The 20,492-nt window shown below is 34.4% G+C and overlaps 1 protein-coding gene and 1 long non-coding RNA gene across 2 annotated transcripts in view; both read right to left on the bottom strand.

The window, feature by feature from the left end:
* LOC309667006 overlaps nucleotides 1–20,492 on the bottom strand; it is a 1,642,277-nt gene that overhangs the window by 1,345,194 nt on the left and 276,591 nt on the right. The gene's annotated exons all lie outside the window — the stretch shown is intronic.
* The window catches only part of NMBR (neuromedin B receptor), an 82,195-nt gene that overhangs the window by 20,300 nt on the left and 41,403 nt on the right, over nucleotides 1–20,492 (bottom strand). The window contains 1 exon segment of the mRNA XM_082475056.1: nucleotides 1–20,492. This exon segment is cut by the window's left edge and continues 20,300 nt beyond it. Coding sequence (XP_082331182.1) covers nucleotides 20,358–20,492 — 135 coding nt within the window. The 3' untranslated portion in view covers nucleotides 1–20,357.

The raw sequence follows: 20,492 nt of genomic DNA, 5'->3' as shown, positions 1-20,492 counted from the left end.
ACAACAGCTAGAACTATAAGCTTTTGCAGCTAAAGAAGAGGAAATGTCAGCCTAATTCAATCACAATGCCATTAATCAAAACAACTTTTCTGTAAATCACTGAGGATTATAATGTATAAAGAGAAATTTTCTTCCTTTCACTTTTTACTTTTTCTTGAATTTTTTGTGTGCTCCATATCAAGAATTTTTTTTTTACATTGATGGCTGGTATAGTCTTCTCTTGGATTCTATCAGATGGTTGGAAGTATTGAAACGATCTCATTTTAAGATGTCAGAGAAAAAGACAGAATAAAGACAGGCTCCTGTTGAGAGCATTCAAGGGCATTTGGTGACATTTTCACCTTTCAAATAGCAGTGCTTCTTATTGTTCTTTTCCTTTCCTACCAAACTGGCAGTTATATAAGTGTTTGCTGGGATTCAACACTTTTTGCTTTAAAGTTTGAATTTTTTTAATTATTGAATCATCTTCCAGCAATAAGCAGCATTTATTATATTTGTACATTTTGAGGCAATGAAACAAGTACTTCAAAACAGACATAAGACATTCAAAAGCATTCACCAGAATGTACAATGATTTTAAAAATCAAATTTTGAAAGGCTTGTACATATTAAATTTTCCAATATAATAAGGAGACAGTGCTTCCTTCTCTGTTATAATATGTCTTGTTTCTTCATATCAAATTCTTTTTTTTACAGGACAGTATTTTTTTACAGTACAGTATTGCTAACTATAGTAATCATTCTGTAAGTTATATCCCCAGAACTTATTTATAGCTTGAAGTTGTACCTTTAGACCACCTTCACCCATTTCTTCCACCCCCGCCCCAAATTCTTCAGTATGTGATTTTTCTATTTTTAAACGTATGAATCTCAGCTAATGTTTTCCTTTTCTTGTCATACCTTAATACAAATCCCAAAACTATGTTACTATGTTGCCAATGCCTACATTTCCACATAAATTGGATTCTCATTCATTATACAATTATTTTTTAAAAGGAAAATTGTGTTCTTGCATCTCTACGTTGAGGGGTAGTGATGTTCTGATAATTGCTTGACACCTGTTCTCCTGGGGATGTGTTGGGGGGAAGCCCTAGTTCATATTGCTTGCCAATTTACATGGGGTAAATACTCCCACTGTAGCTCATTTCGAGCTACCAAGGTAAAGTCACAGAATAGGGAAGAGATATGTAGTAACATTCATTTTGTAGCATTTCCAACATAGAGATACAAAGCCTAATTCTGGAACTAAGTTGTGTGCACAATTTAGCAGTATATTAAATTGCAAGGACAGCTGTAGGTTTCCATCAGACAAGCAAAATAGAGGCAAGGATCTATTTGTGACACCAGACCACAGTCTAGATGAGCCCATGGGTGACCATGGCATAGTGGCATGGGTCTCAAGAGATGTGGAGGAGAGGTGTGGAAAGACAGGCAGAGTAACAATGGGTGTAGCAGGGGTCAATGATCAGTTAACAGGCTCTTGACAGAAATCCAGCTGTGGTTCAGGGCCTTGGGTCATGCCAGCCCATAAGGTCTATGACATTTAAGAGAGGATTATACATCCCAGGTGAAGCAAAAGGAGGGTTTTAGAGTATGGGAATCACACAGTGTATAATAGTATTCAACTTATTTGCACTAGCCCCTCTCCATTATCCTGCAGATCATCTCTTCCTCATGAATGGTCACTGCCCATGGGTATATAATTATTTACTCCCAGGACAGAGAATAAAGGCGCTTTCTTAAAATGCAGTTTTTTATGTATTGTTTATGCTCACTAGTTAGATTCCATGCAAAATTAAAATGCAGTAAAACAGGCCCTATCAAATCCTAAATGTGAGGATAGAGGTTGAGTGCCCTAATGTTAAATGTGCTAATTGGAGTAGTCAAAAATGATCATTGCATCTGGTAGCTCAAATAGTAAATCAGTTCAAGGCAAAAGCAGCTGCAAAGTGTCTGCATTAGTAACACCTTGAGGAGGAGGAGAAAGCAAGACAATTTTGTTTTCTAAATCTAGCACTGTTTTAGACCATTTCTGCTTTGAAATCATTTATAGTCAACAAAAAAGCATGAAAAGTATCCTGATCTATTTCTTTTACTGAAATAAATCCTTTCAGTTTCCTCCTTGTATGTTTATTGTACTTACAACAATACAAATTATGTTAGTTTGTTTTAAAGCAATAGGTTTCAAAAGCCAACTTCACTATATTTCTGTTTAAAAAAAAAAAAGAAAAGGAGCAAAAGAATTTTAAAGGCTCAAGAGTTTCTCAATGCTGCTATAAGGGGGGAAAAATAAGTGTTTTGTTTTCTCTAGCACATTTTCTTTCCTAGTACTCTGATTTTTGAGACTGTTTCTTTAAAAAAATTTCAGTCATTCCACCGGGTTTCTATAGTAACAAAACTTAATTTCTGGGTTTTCTTCATGAGCTATGATCATGTTGAAACCAAAGAGGACTCATGGGTCTTGCAAAATTCATAAAGTCCTGAACAAATAGGACTGCCATCTTCTGGCATTTGTCGGAAATGACAGATGTTGTACCAATTCTGCATCTTAACCGTCAGATTTTCCCCCTCATATTTCCTCCTGCTGTTGCCAACCCAGCACAATGACGTGGCACATTCAAATGGTTCTTGGGTGACCTCATCAAGTTGCAAATAAGCCTTCTGTCCCACAGGGAACATGAAGAAGGAGGATGTCTTAATGCAAATATTTGTTCCAGAAAGTTGGACAATAAATGCACTGTTACTGAAAGGATCAGAATCTTCTCCCTTCTTTCAAGAGGTTATTTAATTGTTTCCAATTCAAAACAATTCAAAGAATAAACCATGCGGTTCAAAAGGAAATTCTACCAGTGATTACTATGACAGAGCTTTTCTCTTCTAGGAGAGAAAGGAAGGAGGACTAATGGAAGAGAGCATATAGGATGTGCGGACTTCCTCCCACCCTTTTCAGCTGACAGCAGTGAGTTATGAGGTGTTACAGAGTAAAACAGAGTTACCGTAAGAGCTGTCCAAATAACTTATGACATTGAATCACAACACCATCTTCAGGAGATAATTCATGTCGCCAGTGAATGTTCAGTAATATGGATTTTCTCCAAAACACCATATTTAACAGGCAACACCACTGAGAGGTGAATTTAATGGCAAAGTGAATTATTTAATAGAATTGAACTATACTCCAACATGGAACAAGAGATGATTAAAATGTATGCATAGTTGATAAAGTCATTTAAACTAAATACAGTTCGTGAGGAAGAAATAATAATCAGTCCAAAATGTTAAGGTGCAAGCCAAATCAAGGATTAAAGAGAGTAAATAGCAATCTATTTAGGATTTGTGTATATTTCAACGCCTTTTTATTATTACTGATGTAATAGTAAATTAAGCTTTAAATGCAAAGGCAGATATTTATTCTGTCAGAATAGTTTATTGTTGCAATATCAGTTCTTTATAATATTAGGCACAATAAATAATTACTTGAATAAATGATTTACTTATCCTAATATTGATAGACACTACCACTCTTAAAAGAATATATTTCTCCATGATCAAGTCCTGTGCAGTTGTGGAGTTTGAGTCACAAAGTAAAAATGGCTCCATGAAGCGTTTCATTTATAAATTGAAAGATTATCTGGAGACTGTCCCAAATGTAAGCTAGAGTCTGCCCATCAATAATAGATTAATTGAGATAGCTAGGTACTATTATAATATTCAATGATAGTAGTAAAATAATTTTATTCCATTTGAACAATATTACTACCACTTGCCTCAAGTAAAACTGACTTAAAGAGACCAAAATGGGAGTTTAAAGCACTTACCCCCAGATTATACCGCTGTGAAAAGAGTTGCAATATTATAATTAGTCATTGATTTTTGGCTCTATAATCAGTGTGACATTCTGTCCCAGTAGTAAGCCCCAACTTTGCTCCATTTCTAACTGTAACTGGTCAGTTCACCCTGCACAACTACAGACATTTCTCTGGAATTGCTAATGCTAGTGAATTTCTCTGTGATGCGTAGACTTTAAGTTTCTCTCTGAAATTTGAGTCTTAGTCAGAGTGCCTTGTTCTCTTTCCACATCAAGGAATTTTCCACTTCACAGGTTCCCTCAATAAAAGAGCTAATAGTACCAGTAAAATTCTCATGTACGGACAATTATTAAAGTGCAGAATAAATACCTAGTACAACACCATGTACCCTGTTGAATACTCTGCGAGCGCGATTCACCTTTAAATTGTCTTTTATAACCACCATCTTCTTTCTATTCCCATTTCCAACACTCTAGTTCAGGTCTTCACAATTTTTCATCTGCACTATTCCAGACAATAATCTCCAACTTGTTTCTAACAATTTCTCCCCTCCACAAACCATCCTCCATGCTACTTTCATATAAGTTACCTGAAGAAGCAACTCTGTTAAAACATCTCTTTGCTCAAAGTCAGTGATTGCCCTTAGCTTGCAACACAGAATCCAGTTTTGGCATGTCTTTCAAACCATGCACAGTCTGACATCAATTTACCTTCCTAACTCTTGCTTCAACAATTTCACCCGGCAAGTTTATGCTCCAGCCAAAATAGACCGACTACCATTTTTAAGACTTGCCTATTATACACTATTCCTTCCTCCTGATACTATCTCATCCCAGATCTCCACTTATTAAATCCTAACTATCTTTCAAGGCCCTGCTTAAGTACTACCAGCTTTTCAAGGCTTTTCTGATAACCAGTATCTAGAAACTCTCAATCTCTGAACTCTCATCATTTGTACATTTCCTACAATATCTAATACATTTCTCAAGATATTATAATTATCTGTTCTTATTTTTAGGTCCACACTAAAGATGAATTCTTTTAAGTCAGATATAAAATAAATTTGCATTCACTCTTTTATTCATAACATCAATAAACATTTGTTGAAGATCTACTATATCCCAGTCTTCATGACAAGCACTGGGGATAGAGTTATGCACATGCTGAAAAGATTTCTGCCACAAGGAACTCACATTCCAATGGGAAAACAGACTGTACACAAGCTAATAAGTAAATAAATAAGTAGCCTAGATATGGGACAAATTCTATAAGGGAAATAAATATGGTGATATGAACGTGAGAGATAATTTTACCTACGGTAGTAGAGAAGGCTACACTGAAAAGAAAATTAGGCTGAGACTTGAAGAATGAGAAGAAATGGCCTTATGAAGCATTCAGGGTGGTCATTTCAGCTGAAGAAACTACAAGAGCAAAGTCCTGGATATTAGTGGTTTGGTACATTTTTTTAAAGTCCAGGTGGAGAGTATAGCGGGGTGTGAGGTCAACTTGGAGAGTTCGTTAGATCATGCCAACTATGAAGGTCATGGATAGAGTTTGGATTTTGTTTTAGGAGCAATGTGAAGAGACTGAAGTTTATTTATAATTTTATCCTTTCATTCTTTCAACAAACATTTATTAAGTACCCACTTTATGTCACAAATAATGATAGTTATTGAGAACTTACAGTTGAATAATAAATTCCCTCCCTCAAGAAAGATACAGACTTTCATAAAAATCATTCAATCTTTGTAGAGTTTAGGCATAGCTGGCTGCTAAAAGAATACAGAAGAAACAATAATTTCAGCAGAGACCATATTGGAGTTGTTCATCCCATTTCCAAAGAGCAAAAAAAATGTTTTTCTTTATTTACACTATATCTTCAACCTGCTTTAACAGCCAGGAAATAGTCACAAGCAAAGATGATTTTTTTTTCAGTACTTTGGCCAATTTGGGGCTGGTACAGTCCTAGAGAAAAATCTGGAGAAAACCATGAATGATTAAAATCAGAGGAAGCCAAAGGAAGCTTGATGGTATTGTGTTAGCTTGATGGCTAAAGTGAAGCACCACGGCTTCCTCATTCATCAAGGAACCAGGACAGGCTTTGTGTTACAGTGGAGTCAGTTAGAGCATGTAGAACATGAGGAGTGACATGATATCTCATATAAGTTCAAGTGCATCACTGTGATAACAATGTTGTGGTCATTACTTGTCTCTAAACTCCTCACTATTGCAGTCTTTTTATTAATCCCCAAAATGAAAATATGAGGGAGAAAGAGAGACAGCCAGGCAAGGTTGAATGAAGTTTACAGATTGCAACTTAAACTTGAATGAATTTTTTGTTGTTGTTATTGTTGTTCATTTTGTTTTTATTAATGATATGATGTCAATGCCCTCCAGCCAAAGACCACCAGGAATGACCCGATAGTTGAACAAGTTGATTTTTTGCTTGTGCTGTGAGGATGAAGACACATCATGGGACCCACGGGCTAGCTCAGTGACAGGGTGCTAGAGAAGACTTATGATAGGATGTGAGCTTGTGTTCGATGATTGTGGGGAGGATTTAAGGAAGCAGGACCTGGCTGTGGATTGGACGCCTCAGGGATTGAGGATAATTCTATGGTTGGGCATTGTAATAAGCTAAACCCAGTCTAACACCATAACTGGTAAAGAAGCAGTAGTTATATTTAGCCAGGATAAGGGGCTGTCAGGTAATTTCTGTGGCTTGGACAAGGCACATATTTTTCTCGGTCCATCATAGTTACAGCATGGCCTTATCTGATTTTATGTTCTGCAAAATTGCTTATGTTCAACAGGAGAACACTAAGGTCTTGCTTGAGCCAGGACCAGCTTCTGGATGTCAGGGACTGTTTTTGTCTTTCTCACAGGTTATTCTATATAGTTGCAGTAGATTGTCATGGCTTCATTTATTTGTTTGTTTGTGTAGGCACAGTAAACTTTCCCCCACGCTTCCATAGGGTAATAGCCCCCTTGGAAATAGGCATGCGCACCAGGCCTTAGACAAATGCTTAGTCACTGGTGCATGAGACACCCAAGAAGAGCTCATCAGAATCCTTCTCAGAGACTCAGTATGTGGCTGGTGGAAGAAGAAATTTCTCTGATTCCTCTTATGTTTTTAATTTAGAGCTGCCTGAGATAATGTGCCCTGAGCCTTGAAAAAAGAAGAGAAACACTCTTTTTGTGCACAGAAACAGAGATAAGAGGTCCATACAAAGTTCAGGAATAACCCTGGGCTTGGACACAGTTTTGCCTAACGTCCCAATCCACCACTAGATTCCTCAATCATATGAGCCAATACGTTCTTTTTCTTCTTAATCTAATTTTAATTCAATTTCTGTCATTTGCAGTCAAAAGCATCTAGAATAATATATAAACATCACACACATAAGTAAAATTCTCCATTCAAGAACTGAAAATCCTTCTATTAAAATTTGTACATAATCCAGCAACAACTCTTTGCATGTATACTCCCATTTATATCTTATCTTTGACCAATTCTCCCCAATATACATTGCCACCATGCTGATACAAGACATCAGTGACCACACGTCTCTGTCCTGTGTACTACTGCAGTACACTCCTTACTCATCTCCCATCTTCTCTCTATTCTCCACAAAGCAGCCAAAATAATCTTCAGTAAGTAGAAATAAGTATACATCGGCTTGGTTAAAACTCTTTAAAACTTCCAATTTCCCCTCAAATAGATTCCAAAGTCTGGAGTTAGGACCACTGCCGAACTCCCAAACCTCATCTCATTTTGCCCTCCCCCTCCCCCTCTCTGCTTCAGTCACACTGGCCTCCTTTAAGCCCATCAAAAATATCCTGGTTTCTTTCTGCCATCAAGACTTTACATCTATTTCCTTTGCCTGGAACACTCCTCTAATCACTGCTGCCCAACAAGCCCACCCTTAACCTCCTAGGTATCAGTCAGATCTCTTTCAGGTACATATAATAAAACAATATTAATAGTAAAATAATTTTGAAAACAAGCCTACTATGAGGTGTCTCTCCATCCTTCCTCTCAGCTTAAACATCAGAGGTCCTTTCTCATCCCCACCCACACATTGTTGTTCTCTGTCTCAGCCTTCTATTTCTCTAACAGCACCAGCATCATATTATAATCATATATTGATTTTTTTTGTTTTGTTTTCTTGGTTCTTGTGTCTTTCCCACACTTATCTATAAGACTCAACAATACCCATAAGGCCCACTTTAGCTATCTGACCATCCCGCATAAATATTTGTTTTTGCCAATGTTTCTTGCCTAACTTTACAGTTTCCATGAATTTGGGAAATTCTTAATATTCTTCCCCAAGATTTTCCTTCTGTTCGAGTTAGCTAGTGTCCGTTCCTGACAATTAAGATTTCTCTGACCATGTCTGCTTTATTTACACTGTATACCCAGCACCTAACAGGGCACCCATTACATAGTGATGCTACATAAACATTTGTTCAAATAAAATTTTATGCTGTTTTATGAAGAAAAAACAGGTCTAAGAACTGTAATCAAATCAATAGAGTTGAAGGTAGGACTTCCCTGGTGGTCCAGTGGTTAAGACTCCGTGCTCCCAATGCAGGGGGCCCAGGTTCGATCCCTGGTCCAGGAACTAAATCCTGCATGCCGCAACTAAGATCCCACATGCTGCAACTAAAAAGATCCCGCATGCCACAATTAAGGCCCGGCACAGCCAAATAAATAAATATTAAAAAATATGTATATATATATATGGTTTATACACACCTTCTTTACTATTTGGGTCTGCTGACTAGTTATCACAAAAAGTGCAAAAATGCTGTGTTGGGAAACTTAAACTTGAGGATGCCAAAAAAGTTATTTCATGTCTAATTGAACCATAGCAAAAGAAAAGGAAGGGTAAACTACTGAGAAAAATATTCTGACACTGAAGTTGTACACTTCTATACATTACCAAGAAAGCTGTGCAGTTGTTTCTCATGGAGACTTTAAAGATGAGATATCACAGTTCTCTTACTAGTGGTTTTGATGTCATCTTACAGCAGATAAAGCTTTGGTACAGATTATGATTCTAGTGATCTACGGTTGTTCAGAAGTTAATGCAATAAACCTGTAAGAAACCACCATACTTGAAATTGCTCATCAAAGTTACAGTTTAAGTGCCATTTTACCATGAAAAAATTAGAGATAGGAATAGGATCAGAACCTACATTGGACCAGCAAAGTATAGTACCTGGTCATCCTGATGTGTTAGACTTCACATTTGTCCCAAGGTTGATTATTTTCCCGCTTATTAGTGTTTCACCAATGTAAAGTACATCCTGGGCAACTTTATTTTCATTTTTGTTACTAACCATAGACTGAAAAAAAAAAAAAAATGACCAGCCATGTTTATCCACACTTATATTTTCAATGAAAATATAAGTCAATGAAACAGTCTCTCTCAATCAAGAAAACATCTGGCACCCAGCTGGAGAAAAAAAACAAGAATTGTAAGTCTAGCCTTTCTCAGTGCTTTTACTACATTACACCTCAGCCTTTTTAAGCAACTGGCATCCCAATGGATAAGAGAACCAAATCTGGAGGGGCGAGAGGGTGGTAAATCATACAAAGTATGGAATTTACAGCATTCAGGAGTTTAGAATTTTCAATACAAGAACTAGATCAGAAAAGCAGACACTCACGACAGCAAATGCCCACAGCTCACCCAAAGTCTCTGGCTTTTTCATCCTAACCAGTCAATTATATCCAACCATAATCATTTAAATTGGAAAATATTTGACAGATATTTCATGAATTTTACACGTTGTATTAGAAAACCATTTATCTGTACTACTTATAGTATTAAGAATACTATCTAAGATTATATTATATAATGACTCTTTCTTTCATTTTTTTCACTTAGTGGAACCTTCAAAAAGAACAGAATGCAGTCAGGTTTTAGTTATAAATCCCTAAAATTGGAAGTAAATGTTCATGCAGATAACAATGGAAGTCAGTGGATTACCTCACAGCTATAGTAGAATCACGGTCCCACAGCCATAAAGTGGCTGCTTTAACCTGCAAGAGTTCTCAGGGTACCCTAAGAGTTGTTTCCTGATGACCAATGGTGAGCTTTCTTCTCATTTCAAACTACTGGACATTTAAAAATAAGGCAAATCTAAAGGCATGAGTATCTCATGAAGCTTTCGGAAAAAAGGGTTCAATTATGCTTTATGCCCTTGGCATTTCCCCTGAAAGGTATCATCCAAATGATACTTTGTCAGACACTCCAAGCTTTGCCTGACGTGAGGAAAGCCATGTTTATGGCTGCATAGTAGTGCAGAGGATATAGTCAGAGTATAACATTATGATGAACCCAATACTTCATAGAGTTGAATCAATTGTCTTCCAATTCCTGTTTGAAAGAAGGTTCCCATTTAGTTCAGTAAGAAAGAGAACTACAGGATGATCCCTCGAGGCATTGTACAAAATGCTTCCATTCTTTATTTCCAGGGACCCTCTTTATCTCCCAGCCCAGCACCATTCAACTCTTCATTTATTCCGTCTGTAGTTACTTGGTGAGCACCAACTACATTAAACTATATTCCAGGAACTGTTTTAAGCCCTGAGGATATGGTACACATTAACACAGACAAGTGCCTGCTCTTATAGGACTTTTATTTAAGATGAAGGAAAAGGACCATACAAGTGAGTAAAAAAAGAAACAAGATAAATGCCGTAGGAAAATAAATCAGGACAAGGTAATGGAATGAAATGATCTGATAGTGGCCTCTATGAATTGTTTGGTGACAGACAACCTCTCTGGCAAGAGTCAGCCATGCGAATATCTGAGAAAAGAGACTTCTAGTCAAAAGGCACAAGTGCAAAGACATTGAAGTGGGAAGCTGTCTGTGTGCTAGAGGAACAAAAAAGAGGGCCAGTGAGGCTGAAGTTCAGTGAGCTAAGTGGGAAGTGAATTTGAAACGGTAGTCAGAGACCAGATTATGGGATCTAAGCAAGTAGTTTTTATTTTATTCTAAGTCTATTGGGAAACAAAGGTGTGACATGGCCTAATTTAAGTTTACCATGATTTCTGTTTGCAGTGTGGAGAATGCCTTTACTGTGAACTAGAGTGTAACAGGGAGATTAGTTAAGCATTTACTGCATTAATCTAGGCAAAAGAGGAGGGTAGCTTAGAGCATGTGGTAACAATTGAAATGGAGAGAGAGTGAAAGACTCAAGATATATTTTGGAAGTAGAATCAACAGGTTTTGCTGATGGAGTGGATGTGGAGAGGCAAAGAAAGAATTAAGACACTCCTGGGTTTATTTCCCTTCAGTAAAGTGTGGAAGTCATGATATTCGCCAAAATGCAGAAGAAGGAGGGATCAAGTTTAGGAATGATGAATTAGCTGCAGACACATTAATTTTGAGATGACTTTGAAATATTCATACAGACAGTGTGATTTGCAGGTCTGGACCATAGCTGCTGCCCTCTTTAAGGCCCATCCAGAACCTACCTCCCTTGCTCTTGAGCAAATCAGTCTCTGAGCTAAAACTTGAAAATGAGCCTTACAGTGATTCAAGAATCCCTCCCCTTTTCTTCTCTTTTATTTTCTCATCCTTTGTGGAACTCTTCCTTTTCTTACTCCCAAGAGTTAAACTGCTTATCCCAGGACACTGTAACACACTTCAGCATAGCTTTGGGACTTTAAATGATTCTGTATTTGATCTTAAACATACCCACTCTACCAAAAGAATTTATTCCTATCTCTGCTCTCTTACTAATGACTGATGGTGAGTCCTCATTAATCAGAATCCCCTTAATGCACCAACTGTTGACAGTCACTTCCAAATCAAACCCTTACCCACTGAATCTCTAGTTTAGTGGGCCGATTCAACTGAAGTCTAGGTTCCTCTTCAAAGTCTTCACTACAAAGTAATAAACAATGTCCCTTTGATTTGTTTCACAAGTTCTGGGGCATCCTATGAAATAATTTATTGACTGCAACATTAAAGAGCAGTTTTTAAAGTTTTCTGGAACCTTCATAAAAGAATACGTTAAGGGCTTCCCTGGTGGCGCAGTGGTTGAGAATCTGCCTGCCAATGCAGGGGACACGGGTTCGAACCCTGGTCTGGGAAGATCCCACATGCCACGGAGCGACTAGGCCCGTGAGCCACAACTACTGAGCCTGCGCATCTGGAGCCTGTGCTCCGCAACAAGAGAGGCCGCGATAGTGAGAGGCCCGCGCGCCGCGATAAAGAGTGGCCCCCGCTTGCCGCAACTAGAAAAAGCCCTCGCACAGAAACGAAGACCCAACACAGCCAAAAATAAATAAATAAATAAATAAAAATTAAAAAAAAAAAAAGAATACGTTAAAGATGTCTAAATAGTCCATATCGACACAGAGAATGCTCTCTGAAATACATAAAAGCTATCATAAAACATTTTGACTCTGTTTCTCTGATAAATACCCAGTAAAATAAGTTCCCATTAATTATATTTCTGATTTTTGTCTTACTCTAGAATATTCTTAGCTAAGAAAAACCAATATCATCCTTTTCATAAGAAATTATATATAAGAAGGCAAATCTTTTGCTACACCTGACCTAGTTATTGTCTCCTACCTTCTATATCTAATAAGCAAATCCACAGAGGCTTTCACTGAATATTTGCAGTGGTTATTATTGTTGCTAAGAGCTCAGGACAAAATTCTCATTTGTTTAGACAAAGAAACTATGAAAGCATAATTTTTCTTTCATCATGACTAAAAAGTAGGCGGAAACATTAAGAAAAGTATTGATTTCATATACTTTGAGGTAACTGACTCAATTTAAGAAAAGCATAAGAAACTTATACTAACGAAATAATATATTTATAGTTAACCTAGCCACTAAGATCTACTATGAGAGTTTAAGCTGTAACAACACTAAAATATTGCAACAAGATGAAAGATTGACATAATCATATAGATATTTCATCTAAACACCAAATAATAAGAAACAGTAAGGTGATTGTGTGGAAGTTTCATTTTCCATCCAGATGTTTGGCACTCTGTTGAAATACCATTGGTTTGTATGTTTCTAGTGGACAAGAATGCTATCCAACCATAAAATACATGTGCAAAAAGGAATGAAAAATACCCTTTAAAGATTAATCAAGTGCAGCAATTTTTGCTTCAAGATTCCAGACCCATCTCTCACTTTGCAATGCATTACTTTATGAAAATTTGAGTTAAGACCCTCTCATTTGTCACCACTTTTGCAGTCTTTCTATTAGGACGGGTTTAGATGCTAATATGCATTAAATCTTATAATACAGTTCTGAAGAATATGTGCCCAGAAACACTTCCTCTAATGGTGGTTTCAATTGGTACAGAACACAGTTACTGCAACAGAAAACCATGCAAGTAATTTAAATACCAGACCTCATGATGCACCAACCAATTAAGCTGTTAAAGCCAAAGAGACTTCTCACATCTTGAACTTTGAAGCAAAAGCTCTCAACAAGTATACTGAGAGGGCAAGATTTTCTCTTTTCTTAGAATACACAGTTGAAATTAAACCCAAGTTTTTTTCAGTCAAAGTATTTATGTCTGAAATAACAACTTCAACTTTATTTCATTTCTCTGTAACCCTTATAGATTTCAAGTTTCTGACATATGACATCCTCCTCTTTGTAAGCAGCTATATATTTTATACTTTTTTGTGTGTTTTCTCTTGGATAATACTGCTCATAATTGAGTTTTATGAACAAATGCTATCATAAGAAAAAATAAATTTATTCATGATGCACTGACTTCTTTTGTTTATTAAATCAAAGAATATAAAAAGTAATCACACATACTTAAAGAGATACAATAATTGCAATCAATAATCTCTGGCCAGTCCCTCAGTGAAAATTCACTCACTGAAAAGCACAAGGTTCAAAATAAATCCAAGATTATTTATTCAATTATGTCATTGATTCTGAGATAGAAAAGTAAAAAAACACTCGCGTTAGAACTGATTCTAATTTAACTTGCATTAAATTTATTATCCCTTTAAAATAACAGTGAACAGTCATACTAATATATTAAATGGAATTATTAATTCCCCAATTCTGCACATTCCCACAATCTGTATGCTGCCAAATCATAACTCAAAATTTAAAGAAAATTACCATAATATCCTTTATCATGACATCTAATTCTTTAAAGTTTCAAATAATAGAATGAATATCAACTAATAGTAACAGCAAACATGTTAAAATCAGGTGTTTAAAATTCTAACAATCACAATATGGGTTTTTTACTTATAGTATTATTTTTCCGAACAAATACTTCAAGTTGGCATTCATCTAACCCCATCAATATGAAAAACATAACACAGAAGAAACGAATAGCTTCCTTCTTTGAGCCAAAGTCTCAAAATCATAGGCAAATTGTCCTAATATGCACCTTAGAAATCTAAACAGCAGATTCTGATTGAAACAATCACACTAATGCCCTAAATAATTCTGGGATAGGATGGTATGTCATTAAAATGGAATAAATACCACTTTGTAAACTTCAAAAACGTCATTCTTTGCTAACAGAAGAAAAATGTTCTTTATATTTGAAGCTGAGAGGCAGGTGGACTTGAGGGTAGTGAAATTGGTTCATCTGTGACTTTATTGCTAGTTTGATATTTTGAATTATTTCAGAGAGGAAATAAAATATTCCTCAAAAATATTTAGCAGGATTTTAGTTTTAACTGAATAATTATACAATTACCTTAACAGAAAATTGTATATATAGTGATATTTAGATTTTGAATGATTTAAGGAAATATTAATAAAGGAAAGAATATAGTTATTAGATAATTTAAATAGAAATTTCCCTACTTGACACCAAAACAGTGTTCTAAGAAGACTGTAGAACTTAACTCCAGAACTTTGTGATTTTTGTCTTCATATGTGTAACTAACTTTGCACCCTGAGTTTATTAAGTAATATTTTATTAATTAAAAAGAAGTCAATATGGTATTTTAAATCTGAGGTCAATATAAAATGAACTAAAAAGCACTAAAAGTGTTCAAACATTTATCTTTATTTTCTATGTCTTGATTTCATTCACTAATAATAAATTCTCCTAAAGAAAATGTATTCTCCTGTACTGTGCAGTGAGGTATGCCAAATCATTCTATTTAAAACATGATACATTTCATTAATATGCTTCTTGGCAAACTGCCTGGAGAGGAGAAACAAGTTCTAATTTTTAAATACTCTAGACAGCTTATTATAGCCTAGGCTGAAATATAAAACGAATGCAGGCAGATCAAGTACTTCTGAAATTCAGCATGCACTTTTATATGGCCCTTATTGATTCCAAGAGGTTTATTTGGTTAAACACATAAGCAGAAATAACACTGCTCTTGATAACTGGCTATTTAGGTAAATTTATGTTTTTAAAATAAGTTAGAAGTCTACACTAAATTCAATTTCCTATTGAATTTTATTAAGTATCTGCAAGATACCACATATTTGTTTAACCAAATTCTTCCTGCTTTGAGGTGGAGAAGTTTTAGCCATTGAAAACCATGAACTTAGGTGGATGAGTACGTCTAATGGAGAAAGCAGTCATATTAAAATAATTTGTGGGTTTTTTCCTCCTACTTCAGCACTCTCATAACACCATGCTTTTTTATACTCTCCTTTCTTTCATACATGCACATAAAGAAACATGCAAAATGGGGAAAAAATGGATCATACTGATGAGGGCTTACACTTCTTGGTTTGAAGAATGCAGCAGAATACCACACACTCAAAGCAAATAGATAATTTCTAAAATTCATAAGAAAATTAGAAATTTAAAGGATAGACTCATGTTTACCATTAAATTTTTGCAACATATGCAAACAACAATTTGAACATTTAAGTGCTTGATTTTCAGATTTGATTATCTACAATGCCAAAATACTTCAAATGATTACAGGTTTCCCATTTCAACTAATTCTGTTAAGTACCACTAAATATTTTGTAAAATACTTTTTAGGTCCCTAAGCAGGTTACATTTATATTATTCTTCTACTATGAGTAATAATGGATAATTATTATCTGTTTATTGCCCAAGAGGAGAATTAGTTCCCAGAAATAAAATCTTGGTTAAATTCTGCTGTACACTACTTCAAGTACAAATTACCCACAACAGATTAAGACTTGGCTTTGTGTATAAGAAAATTTCCTGCTTGAAATTTTGGTAAGACACAACATATGGAAAAAAATAGAGCTCTTAAAGTAACTTGGTAAAATAATTTAGAAAATGAAATGGTGTAAAATGCTGTAACTACAGTATATAAGTAACGTTTCCTCCAATAACCATTAAAGATGCAGTTATAATCAGACTTTCTTTAGCACTCTTATTTTATTCTGTTGTAACGTTACAAAAATGGCTTTCTGCACTAAAACTGTGCACCCCTTGCTCACACCTATTTACTCACACCTTGCTCCTTGTTCAAAAAAGTCTAATGAAAACATGCACACATGCTAATTTATTTGAAGTTGAAATGCACATGCATTTCATTTCTCAGAAACTTAATGGAAACAGTGCCTCAGTGTGCAATGAAGACAGTAATAAAATATTAGTAAGTGGAAAATTGTACTTGTTCAAAATCCACTAACTATTTTACACCTCTATAGAATTATAAACATTTAAGATATGTTCTAACAAGCAAATAGTCCAATAAAATATATGTTTTGGTATCAAAAGGTGTTCCATTAATTTTTATTATTTCTCTTCTCCCTTTTTTGTATAACATGCACAAAACGGAGAAAGAAATTCGGGGGCAGAAACTATGTTCTCACATTGTTATATATGAAATTTATTTCTGTAAAAGTATTCACATGGGTAACCAGAATTTAAGCTATTATCCTTACCCCAGAATGAAAAAGGTAAACTCAGAGAACTATTCTTTTTTGTCCTTTATTGTCAGGGAAGCTCTACATTCCAGGGAGGAAAACTTGCATGCTTATTTCTTCTTCCGGTGAATTATCTGATTTCCAGTCTCCTGACAGTATTGACTATAGATAAATTATACAAATTTAAAGTTAGGTAGATGAGATTTCAACACCAAGCTCTTCCATCCTTTACTTATCTGCTTACTAATCCTCAGTTCCTTCACCCACAGAATGGGAACCAGAATAATGCCTTCCTTATGAGCTGACATGAGGCATTCCTGCAAAGGATATACTACAAGATCTGCCACATAGTAAATGTTTAATAAATTTTATTATTATTTTACTACATGCGGAAAGATGACTTTAAAACATGATGATAAAAACTATATTTCCTGAACATGTACTGTTATGCCAGGCACCATGTGAGTACTTTACATGCATTATCTAACTTGACCCTTACAACATTGTTAACCCATTTCACAGACAAAGCAATTAAGGGAACATTCTCTAGTCCCAAGCATTTCAAATATACTATATTTTTTTAATCTCTTTTGAACTACTCTAGGCTTAAAGAGGAGATTCAGAGAAAAAGACATAGCTTATATCTACATTAAAAATAATAATTTGGTGAGAAATTTCCCTCCATTATGGCAGATATTACCACATTAGACATAGCTTTTTTCCTAATACTTCCATGAATTACAATACTACTAGATGAAATTATATAAATCAATTCATTGATTGTGTTTTTTAAAGATCTATTTCACCCTACATTTTTTAACAGATTTGGAATCTGGAATTTTTGTTCTACTTCTGGCTAATAATCAGTTTGATTTGTTTCCGTTGTATGATTTCAGAGATGATAAATTTGAAGCTTATACCCTCTAACTTCATTCCTTAATAATAATAATAAAAATTTTAAATGTCCAGAAATAAATAGAAATATTTCACAATATACGTACAATAACTATAAATAAGCTAAGTATACATAAGATCTGATCAAGGCCAAAGTTGAAACTCTAATTTTAATATGAACCAAATCTCACATGTGTGAGTATATGTATGTGTGTATAAGGCATGAGGTTTTGTTTGACTTGGAAAATATATGATAAAAGTAAACATTAAATATTTACTTCATCATGTTATATATAGTATGATCATACATCATAGAATATATACTAATATAGTAACTCTCAGGTTTCTATTCCAAAGAAAGGAAATATTTTTGAAAAAATTGTGCGATTCACAGAACTTCTTGAAAATGAGAAATCATAAAAGTTTAGTGAGTGAATTAAAATTATAACCCAGTTGTAGAAGGCAACAGTCAGATTCACAAAAATATTTGTACAGATAATCCTCAAACTGCTTAATTCATGAAGAGAGCTCTGAGTATTGAGCATATCTCCAAAGAGCAGGGCTCAACATTAACAGACAATCTGATTTTCAGTATTAATATAAATAGTAACCAGAAAGAAAATTCTAAAATGCAGTCAAAATTTGATAATATTGATAACATTATATAATCAGATATGTGGCTATTGTTAAAATTCTTTTTTTTAAAAAAAGGAAAATTGAAATTTGTGGTGCCATTATTACTCCATTAGTATCATTACAGAAAAACATTTTTAACAAAAATTTTTAATGTTTCTTAATAAAATAAAAATTTTCTAAGATATTTTATAAATAAATATTTTTTCATTCTTAAAAAACAAATCAGATATCAGAGTATATGTCAATATTATTCTCTTAAACTTTCAATTATTGTATCCTTATAGTTAAGATGTATGTATGTCCTTTTAGTTTCTCATATATATAGCATACGTGAAACTAAATACATATGCAATGTATTGTATATGTATTCATATATACAGTCTAATATAGTATATATTTATATATATAGTGAATATATACTCTATAATATGTATTCCATATATCTGAAACTAAAGGGACATAGGCACATCTTAACTATAAGGTTCTGATAATTTAGAGCTTGAAAGAATAATATTGTTATGTAATCTGATATGCATGTATCTTGTAGTTTTTCATATATACCTATTTCTACCATCACATTATTAACAAGGAGAATGGTTCTGCATTGACCAAGGATTCTCACCCAGAAACCCATGGTTCTTTAGATTTTAATGGATGGGACTTGAAAGATTTATAAAATACCCAGAGTCAATATAAAATTTGTGTGCGATATTTTACACCTCTCTGATGAGTGGCTCTCCAACTTTCCTAAAGGTTAAGAACAACTATTAGAGATAGGAGAAAGTCAATAGAGAAAGAAAGAAATTGAGAGATGATTGAATACTGGGTGCATGTACCATAGTATGGTGTCTGGTTTTTAAATCCTACCTCTTCCACATGGCTGTGGAATCCTCTTTAGCTTTCTTTATTTTTTGTTTAATTTTAATAACAATTGATGTTTATTAAAATGGAAAATGTTTTGTTAATTATTTGGATTCCAAATCTTGCAATATTTCAAATAAGAACTAATTAATGTAATATTAAATATTGACAATATATTAATAAATTATAACTTATTCATCAAATTACAGGTGACATGAAAACATTAGGGATTCATGTTTTGTTTAAGTCTTTCCTTCCATGTAATTGTTAGGTGAGTAATACTGGATGAACTAGGACTACTACTAATGTTTGACAAATGCTACTAATGTTACACTGTATAAGTGTGACATATTACTTTGTGTATTTTTTGAAAGACCATCGTAAATATTTTAAATGTTCCTTTATTTAAAATTTTAATCCAAAATTATTCAGAGATGACTGTGACACTATGCAGAGTAAACTTCCCAAGTAGATTTTATATACACTTGTCAGGTGCTATGGCAAAAAAGGATGGTTGAACTCAATAAATGGTTGAACTCAGCAGAATTACGTATATCTCATCACAGCTACACAGAATGACCCAAATATACAGGGATTTAGCAATGTATACAAAGATGGCCATGCCAATTTCTGAGTCATAGTTTTACAGTTTAGGACATATGATACCTATTTTACATTCAGATCATATTCAGATGATATCTATTTCACCATGCATAATACAAATGTCATCATACATTTTAATCACATACTGAGAAGTTACAGATATAAACTATTTCTATAAATTATGATTAATCATAAAAAGATTTGCTCCACCTTTTGAATTTTCTATTAGTTTATTCAAACAAAGGAGATATATACAGGCACTAGTTATGAATAAAATTCACCAGGAAAATATGACTTGTATTTCAGATATTTGGAGTTTGAATATTATACTCATTGAATCACTGAGTCAATAAAGAAATTTATTTCATGCTCCCGAATAAAACAAATTTAAGATAAATGTGCTAGGTTGGCTCTAGGAACAACTTCAATATTGAAGCAATATTGACTTATACACATAGAGCAATACAGATATATTGCTTTTTGAATCACTTTTAATGTGAGTAATACATATATTTTTAATGTCATTTAAAGTCTTGTTCAGTGAAAAATGGTAACTCTGTTTGACTTGCCTTTTCTGAGTCAATCATTAAACTGTTTAATGAATTAGCTGAGATATAGTAAGAAAAAAAAGTTGTTTAGTTTTGTTTTACTCAATAGAGATACGAGAGTAAGTTCTTTTCAGGTAGTGAGTTGAATGGCCAAAATCACAGTGCCATTTCCTGCTTCACATTGTGCCCACTAAGTAATACAGATTTGGTCACCATGTTCTTAGAATTTTTTTTCAGGGATGTCACGCGCACTGCGGAGGAGCTGAGTAGGTAGGTGCTTGATAGGACTTG

This window comes from Balaenoptera physalus, assembly GCF_965194825.1.
Source record: "Balaenoptera physalus genome assembly, chromosome: 9".
NCBI classification, from domain to species: domain Eukaryota; kingdom Metazoa; phylum Chordata; class Mammalia; order Artiodactyla; family Balaenopteridae; genus Balaenoptera; species Balaenoptera physalus.
This window is presented reverse-complemented; position numbering and strand designations above follow the sequence as displayed.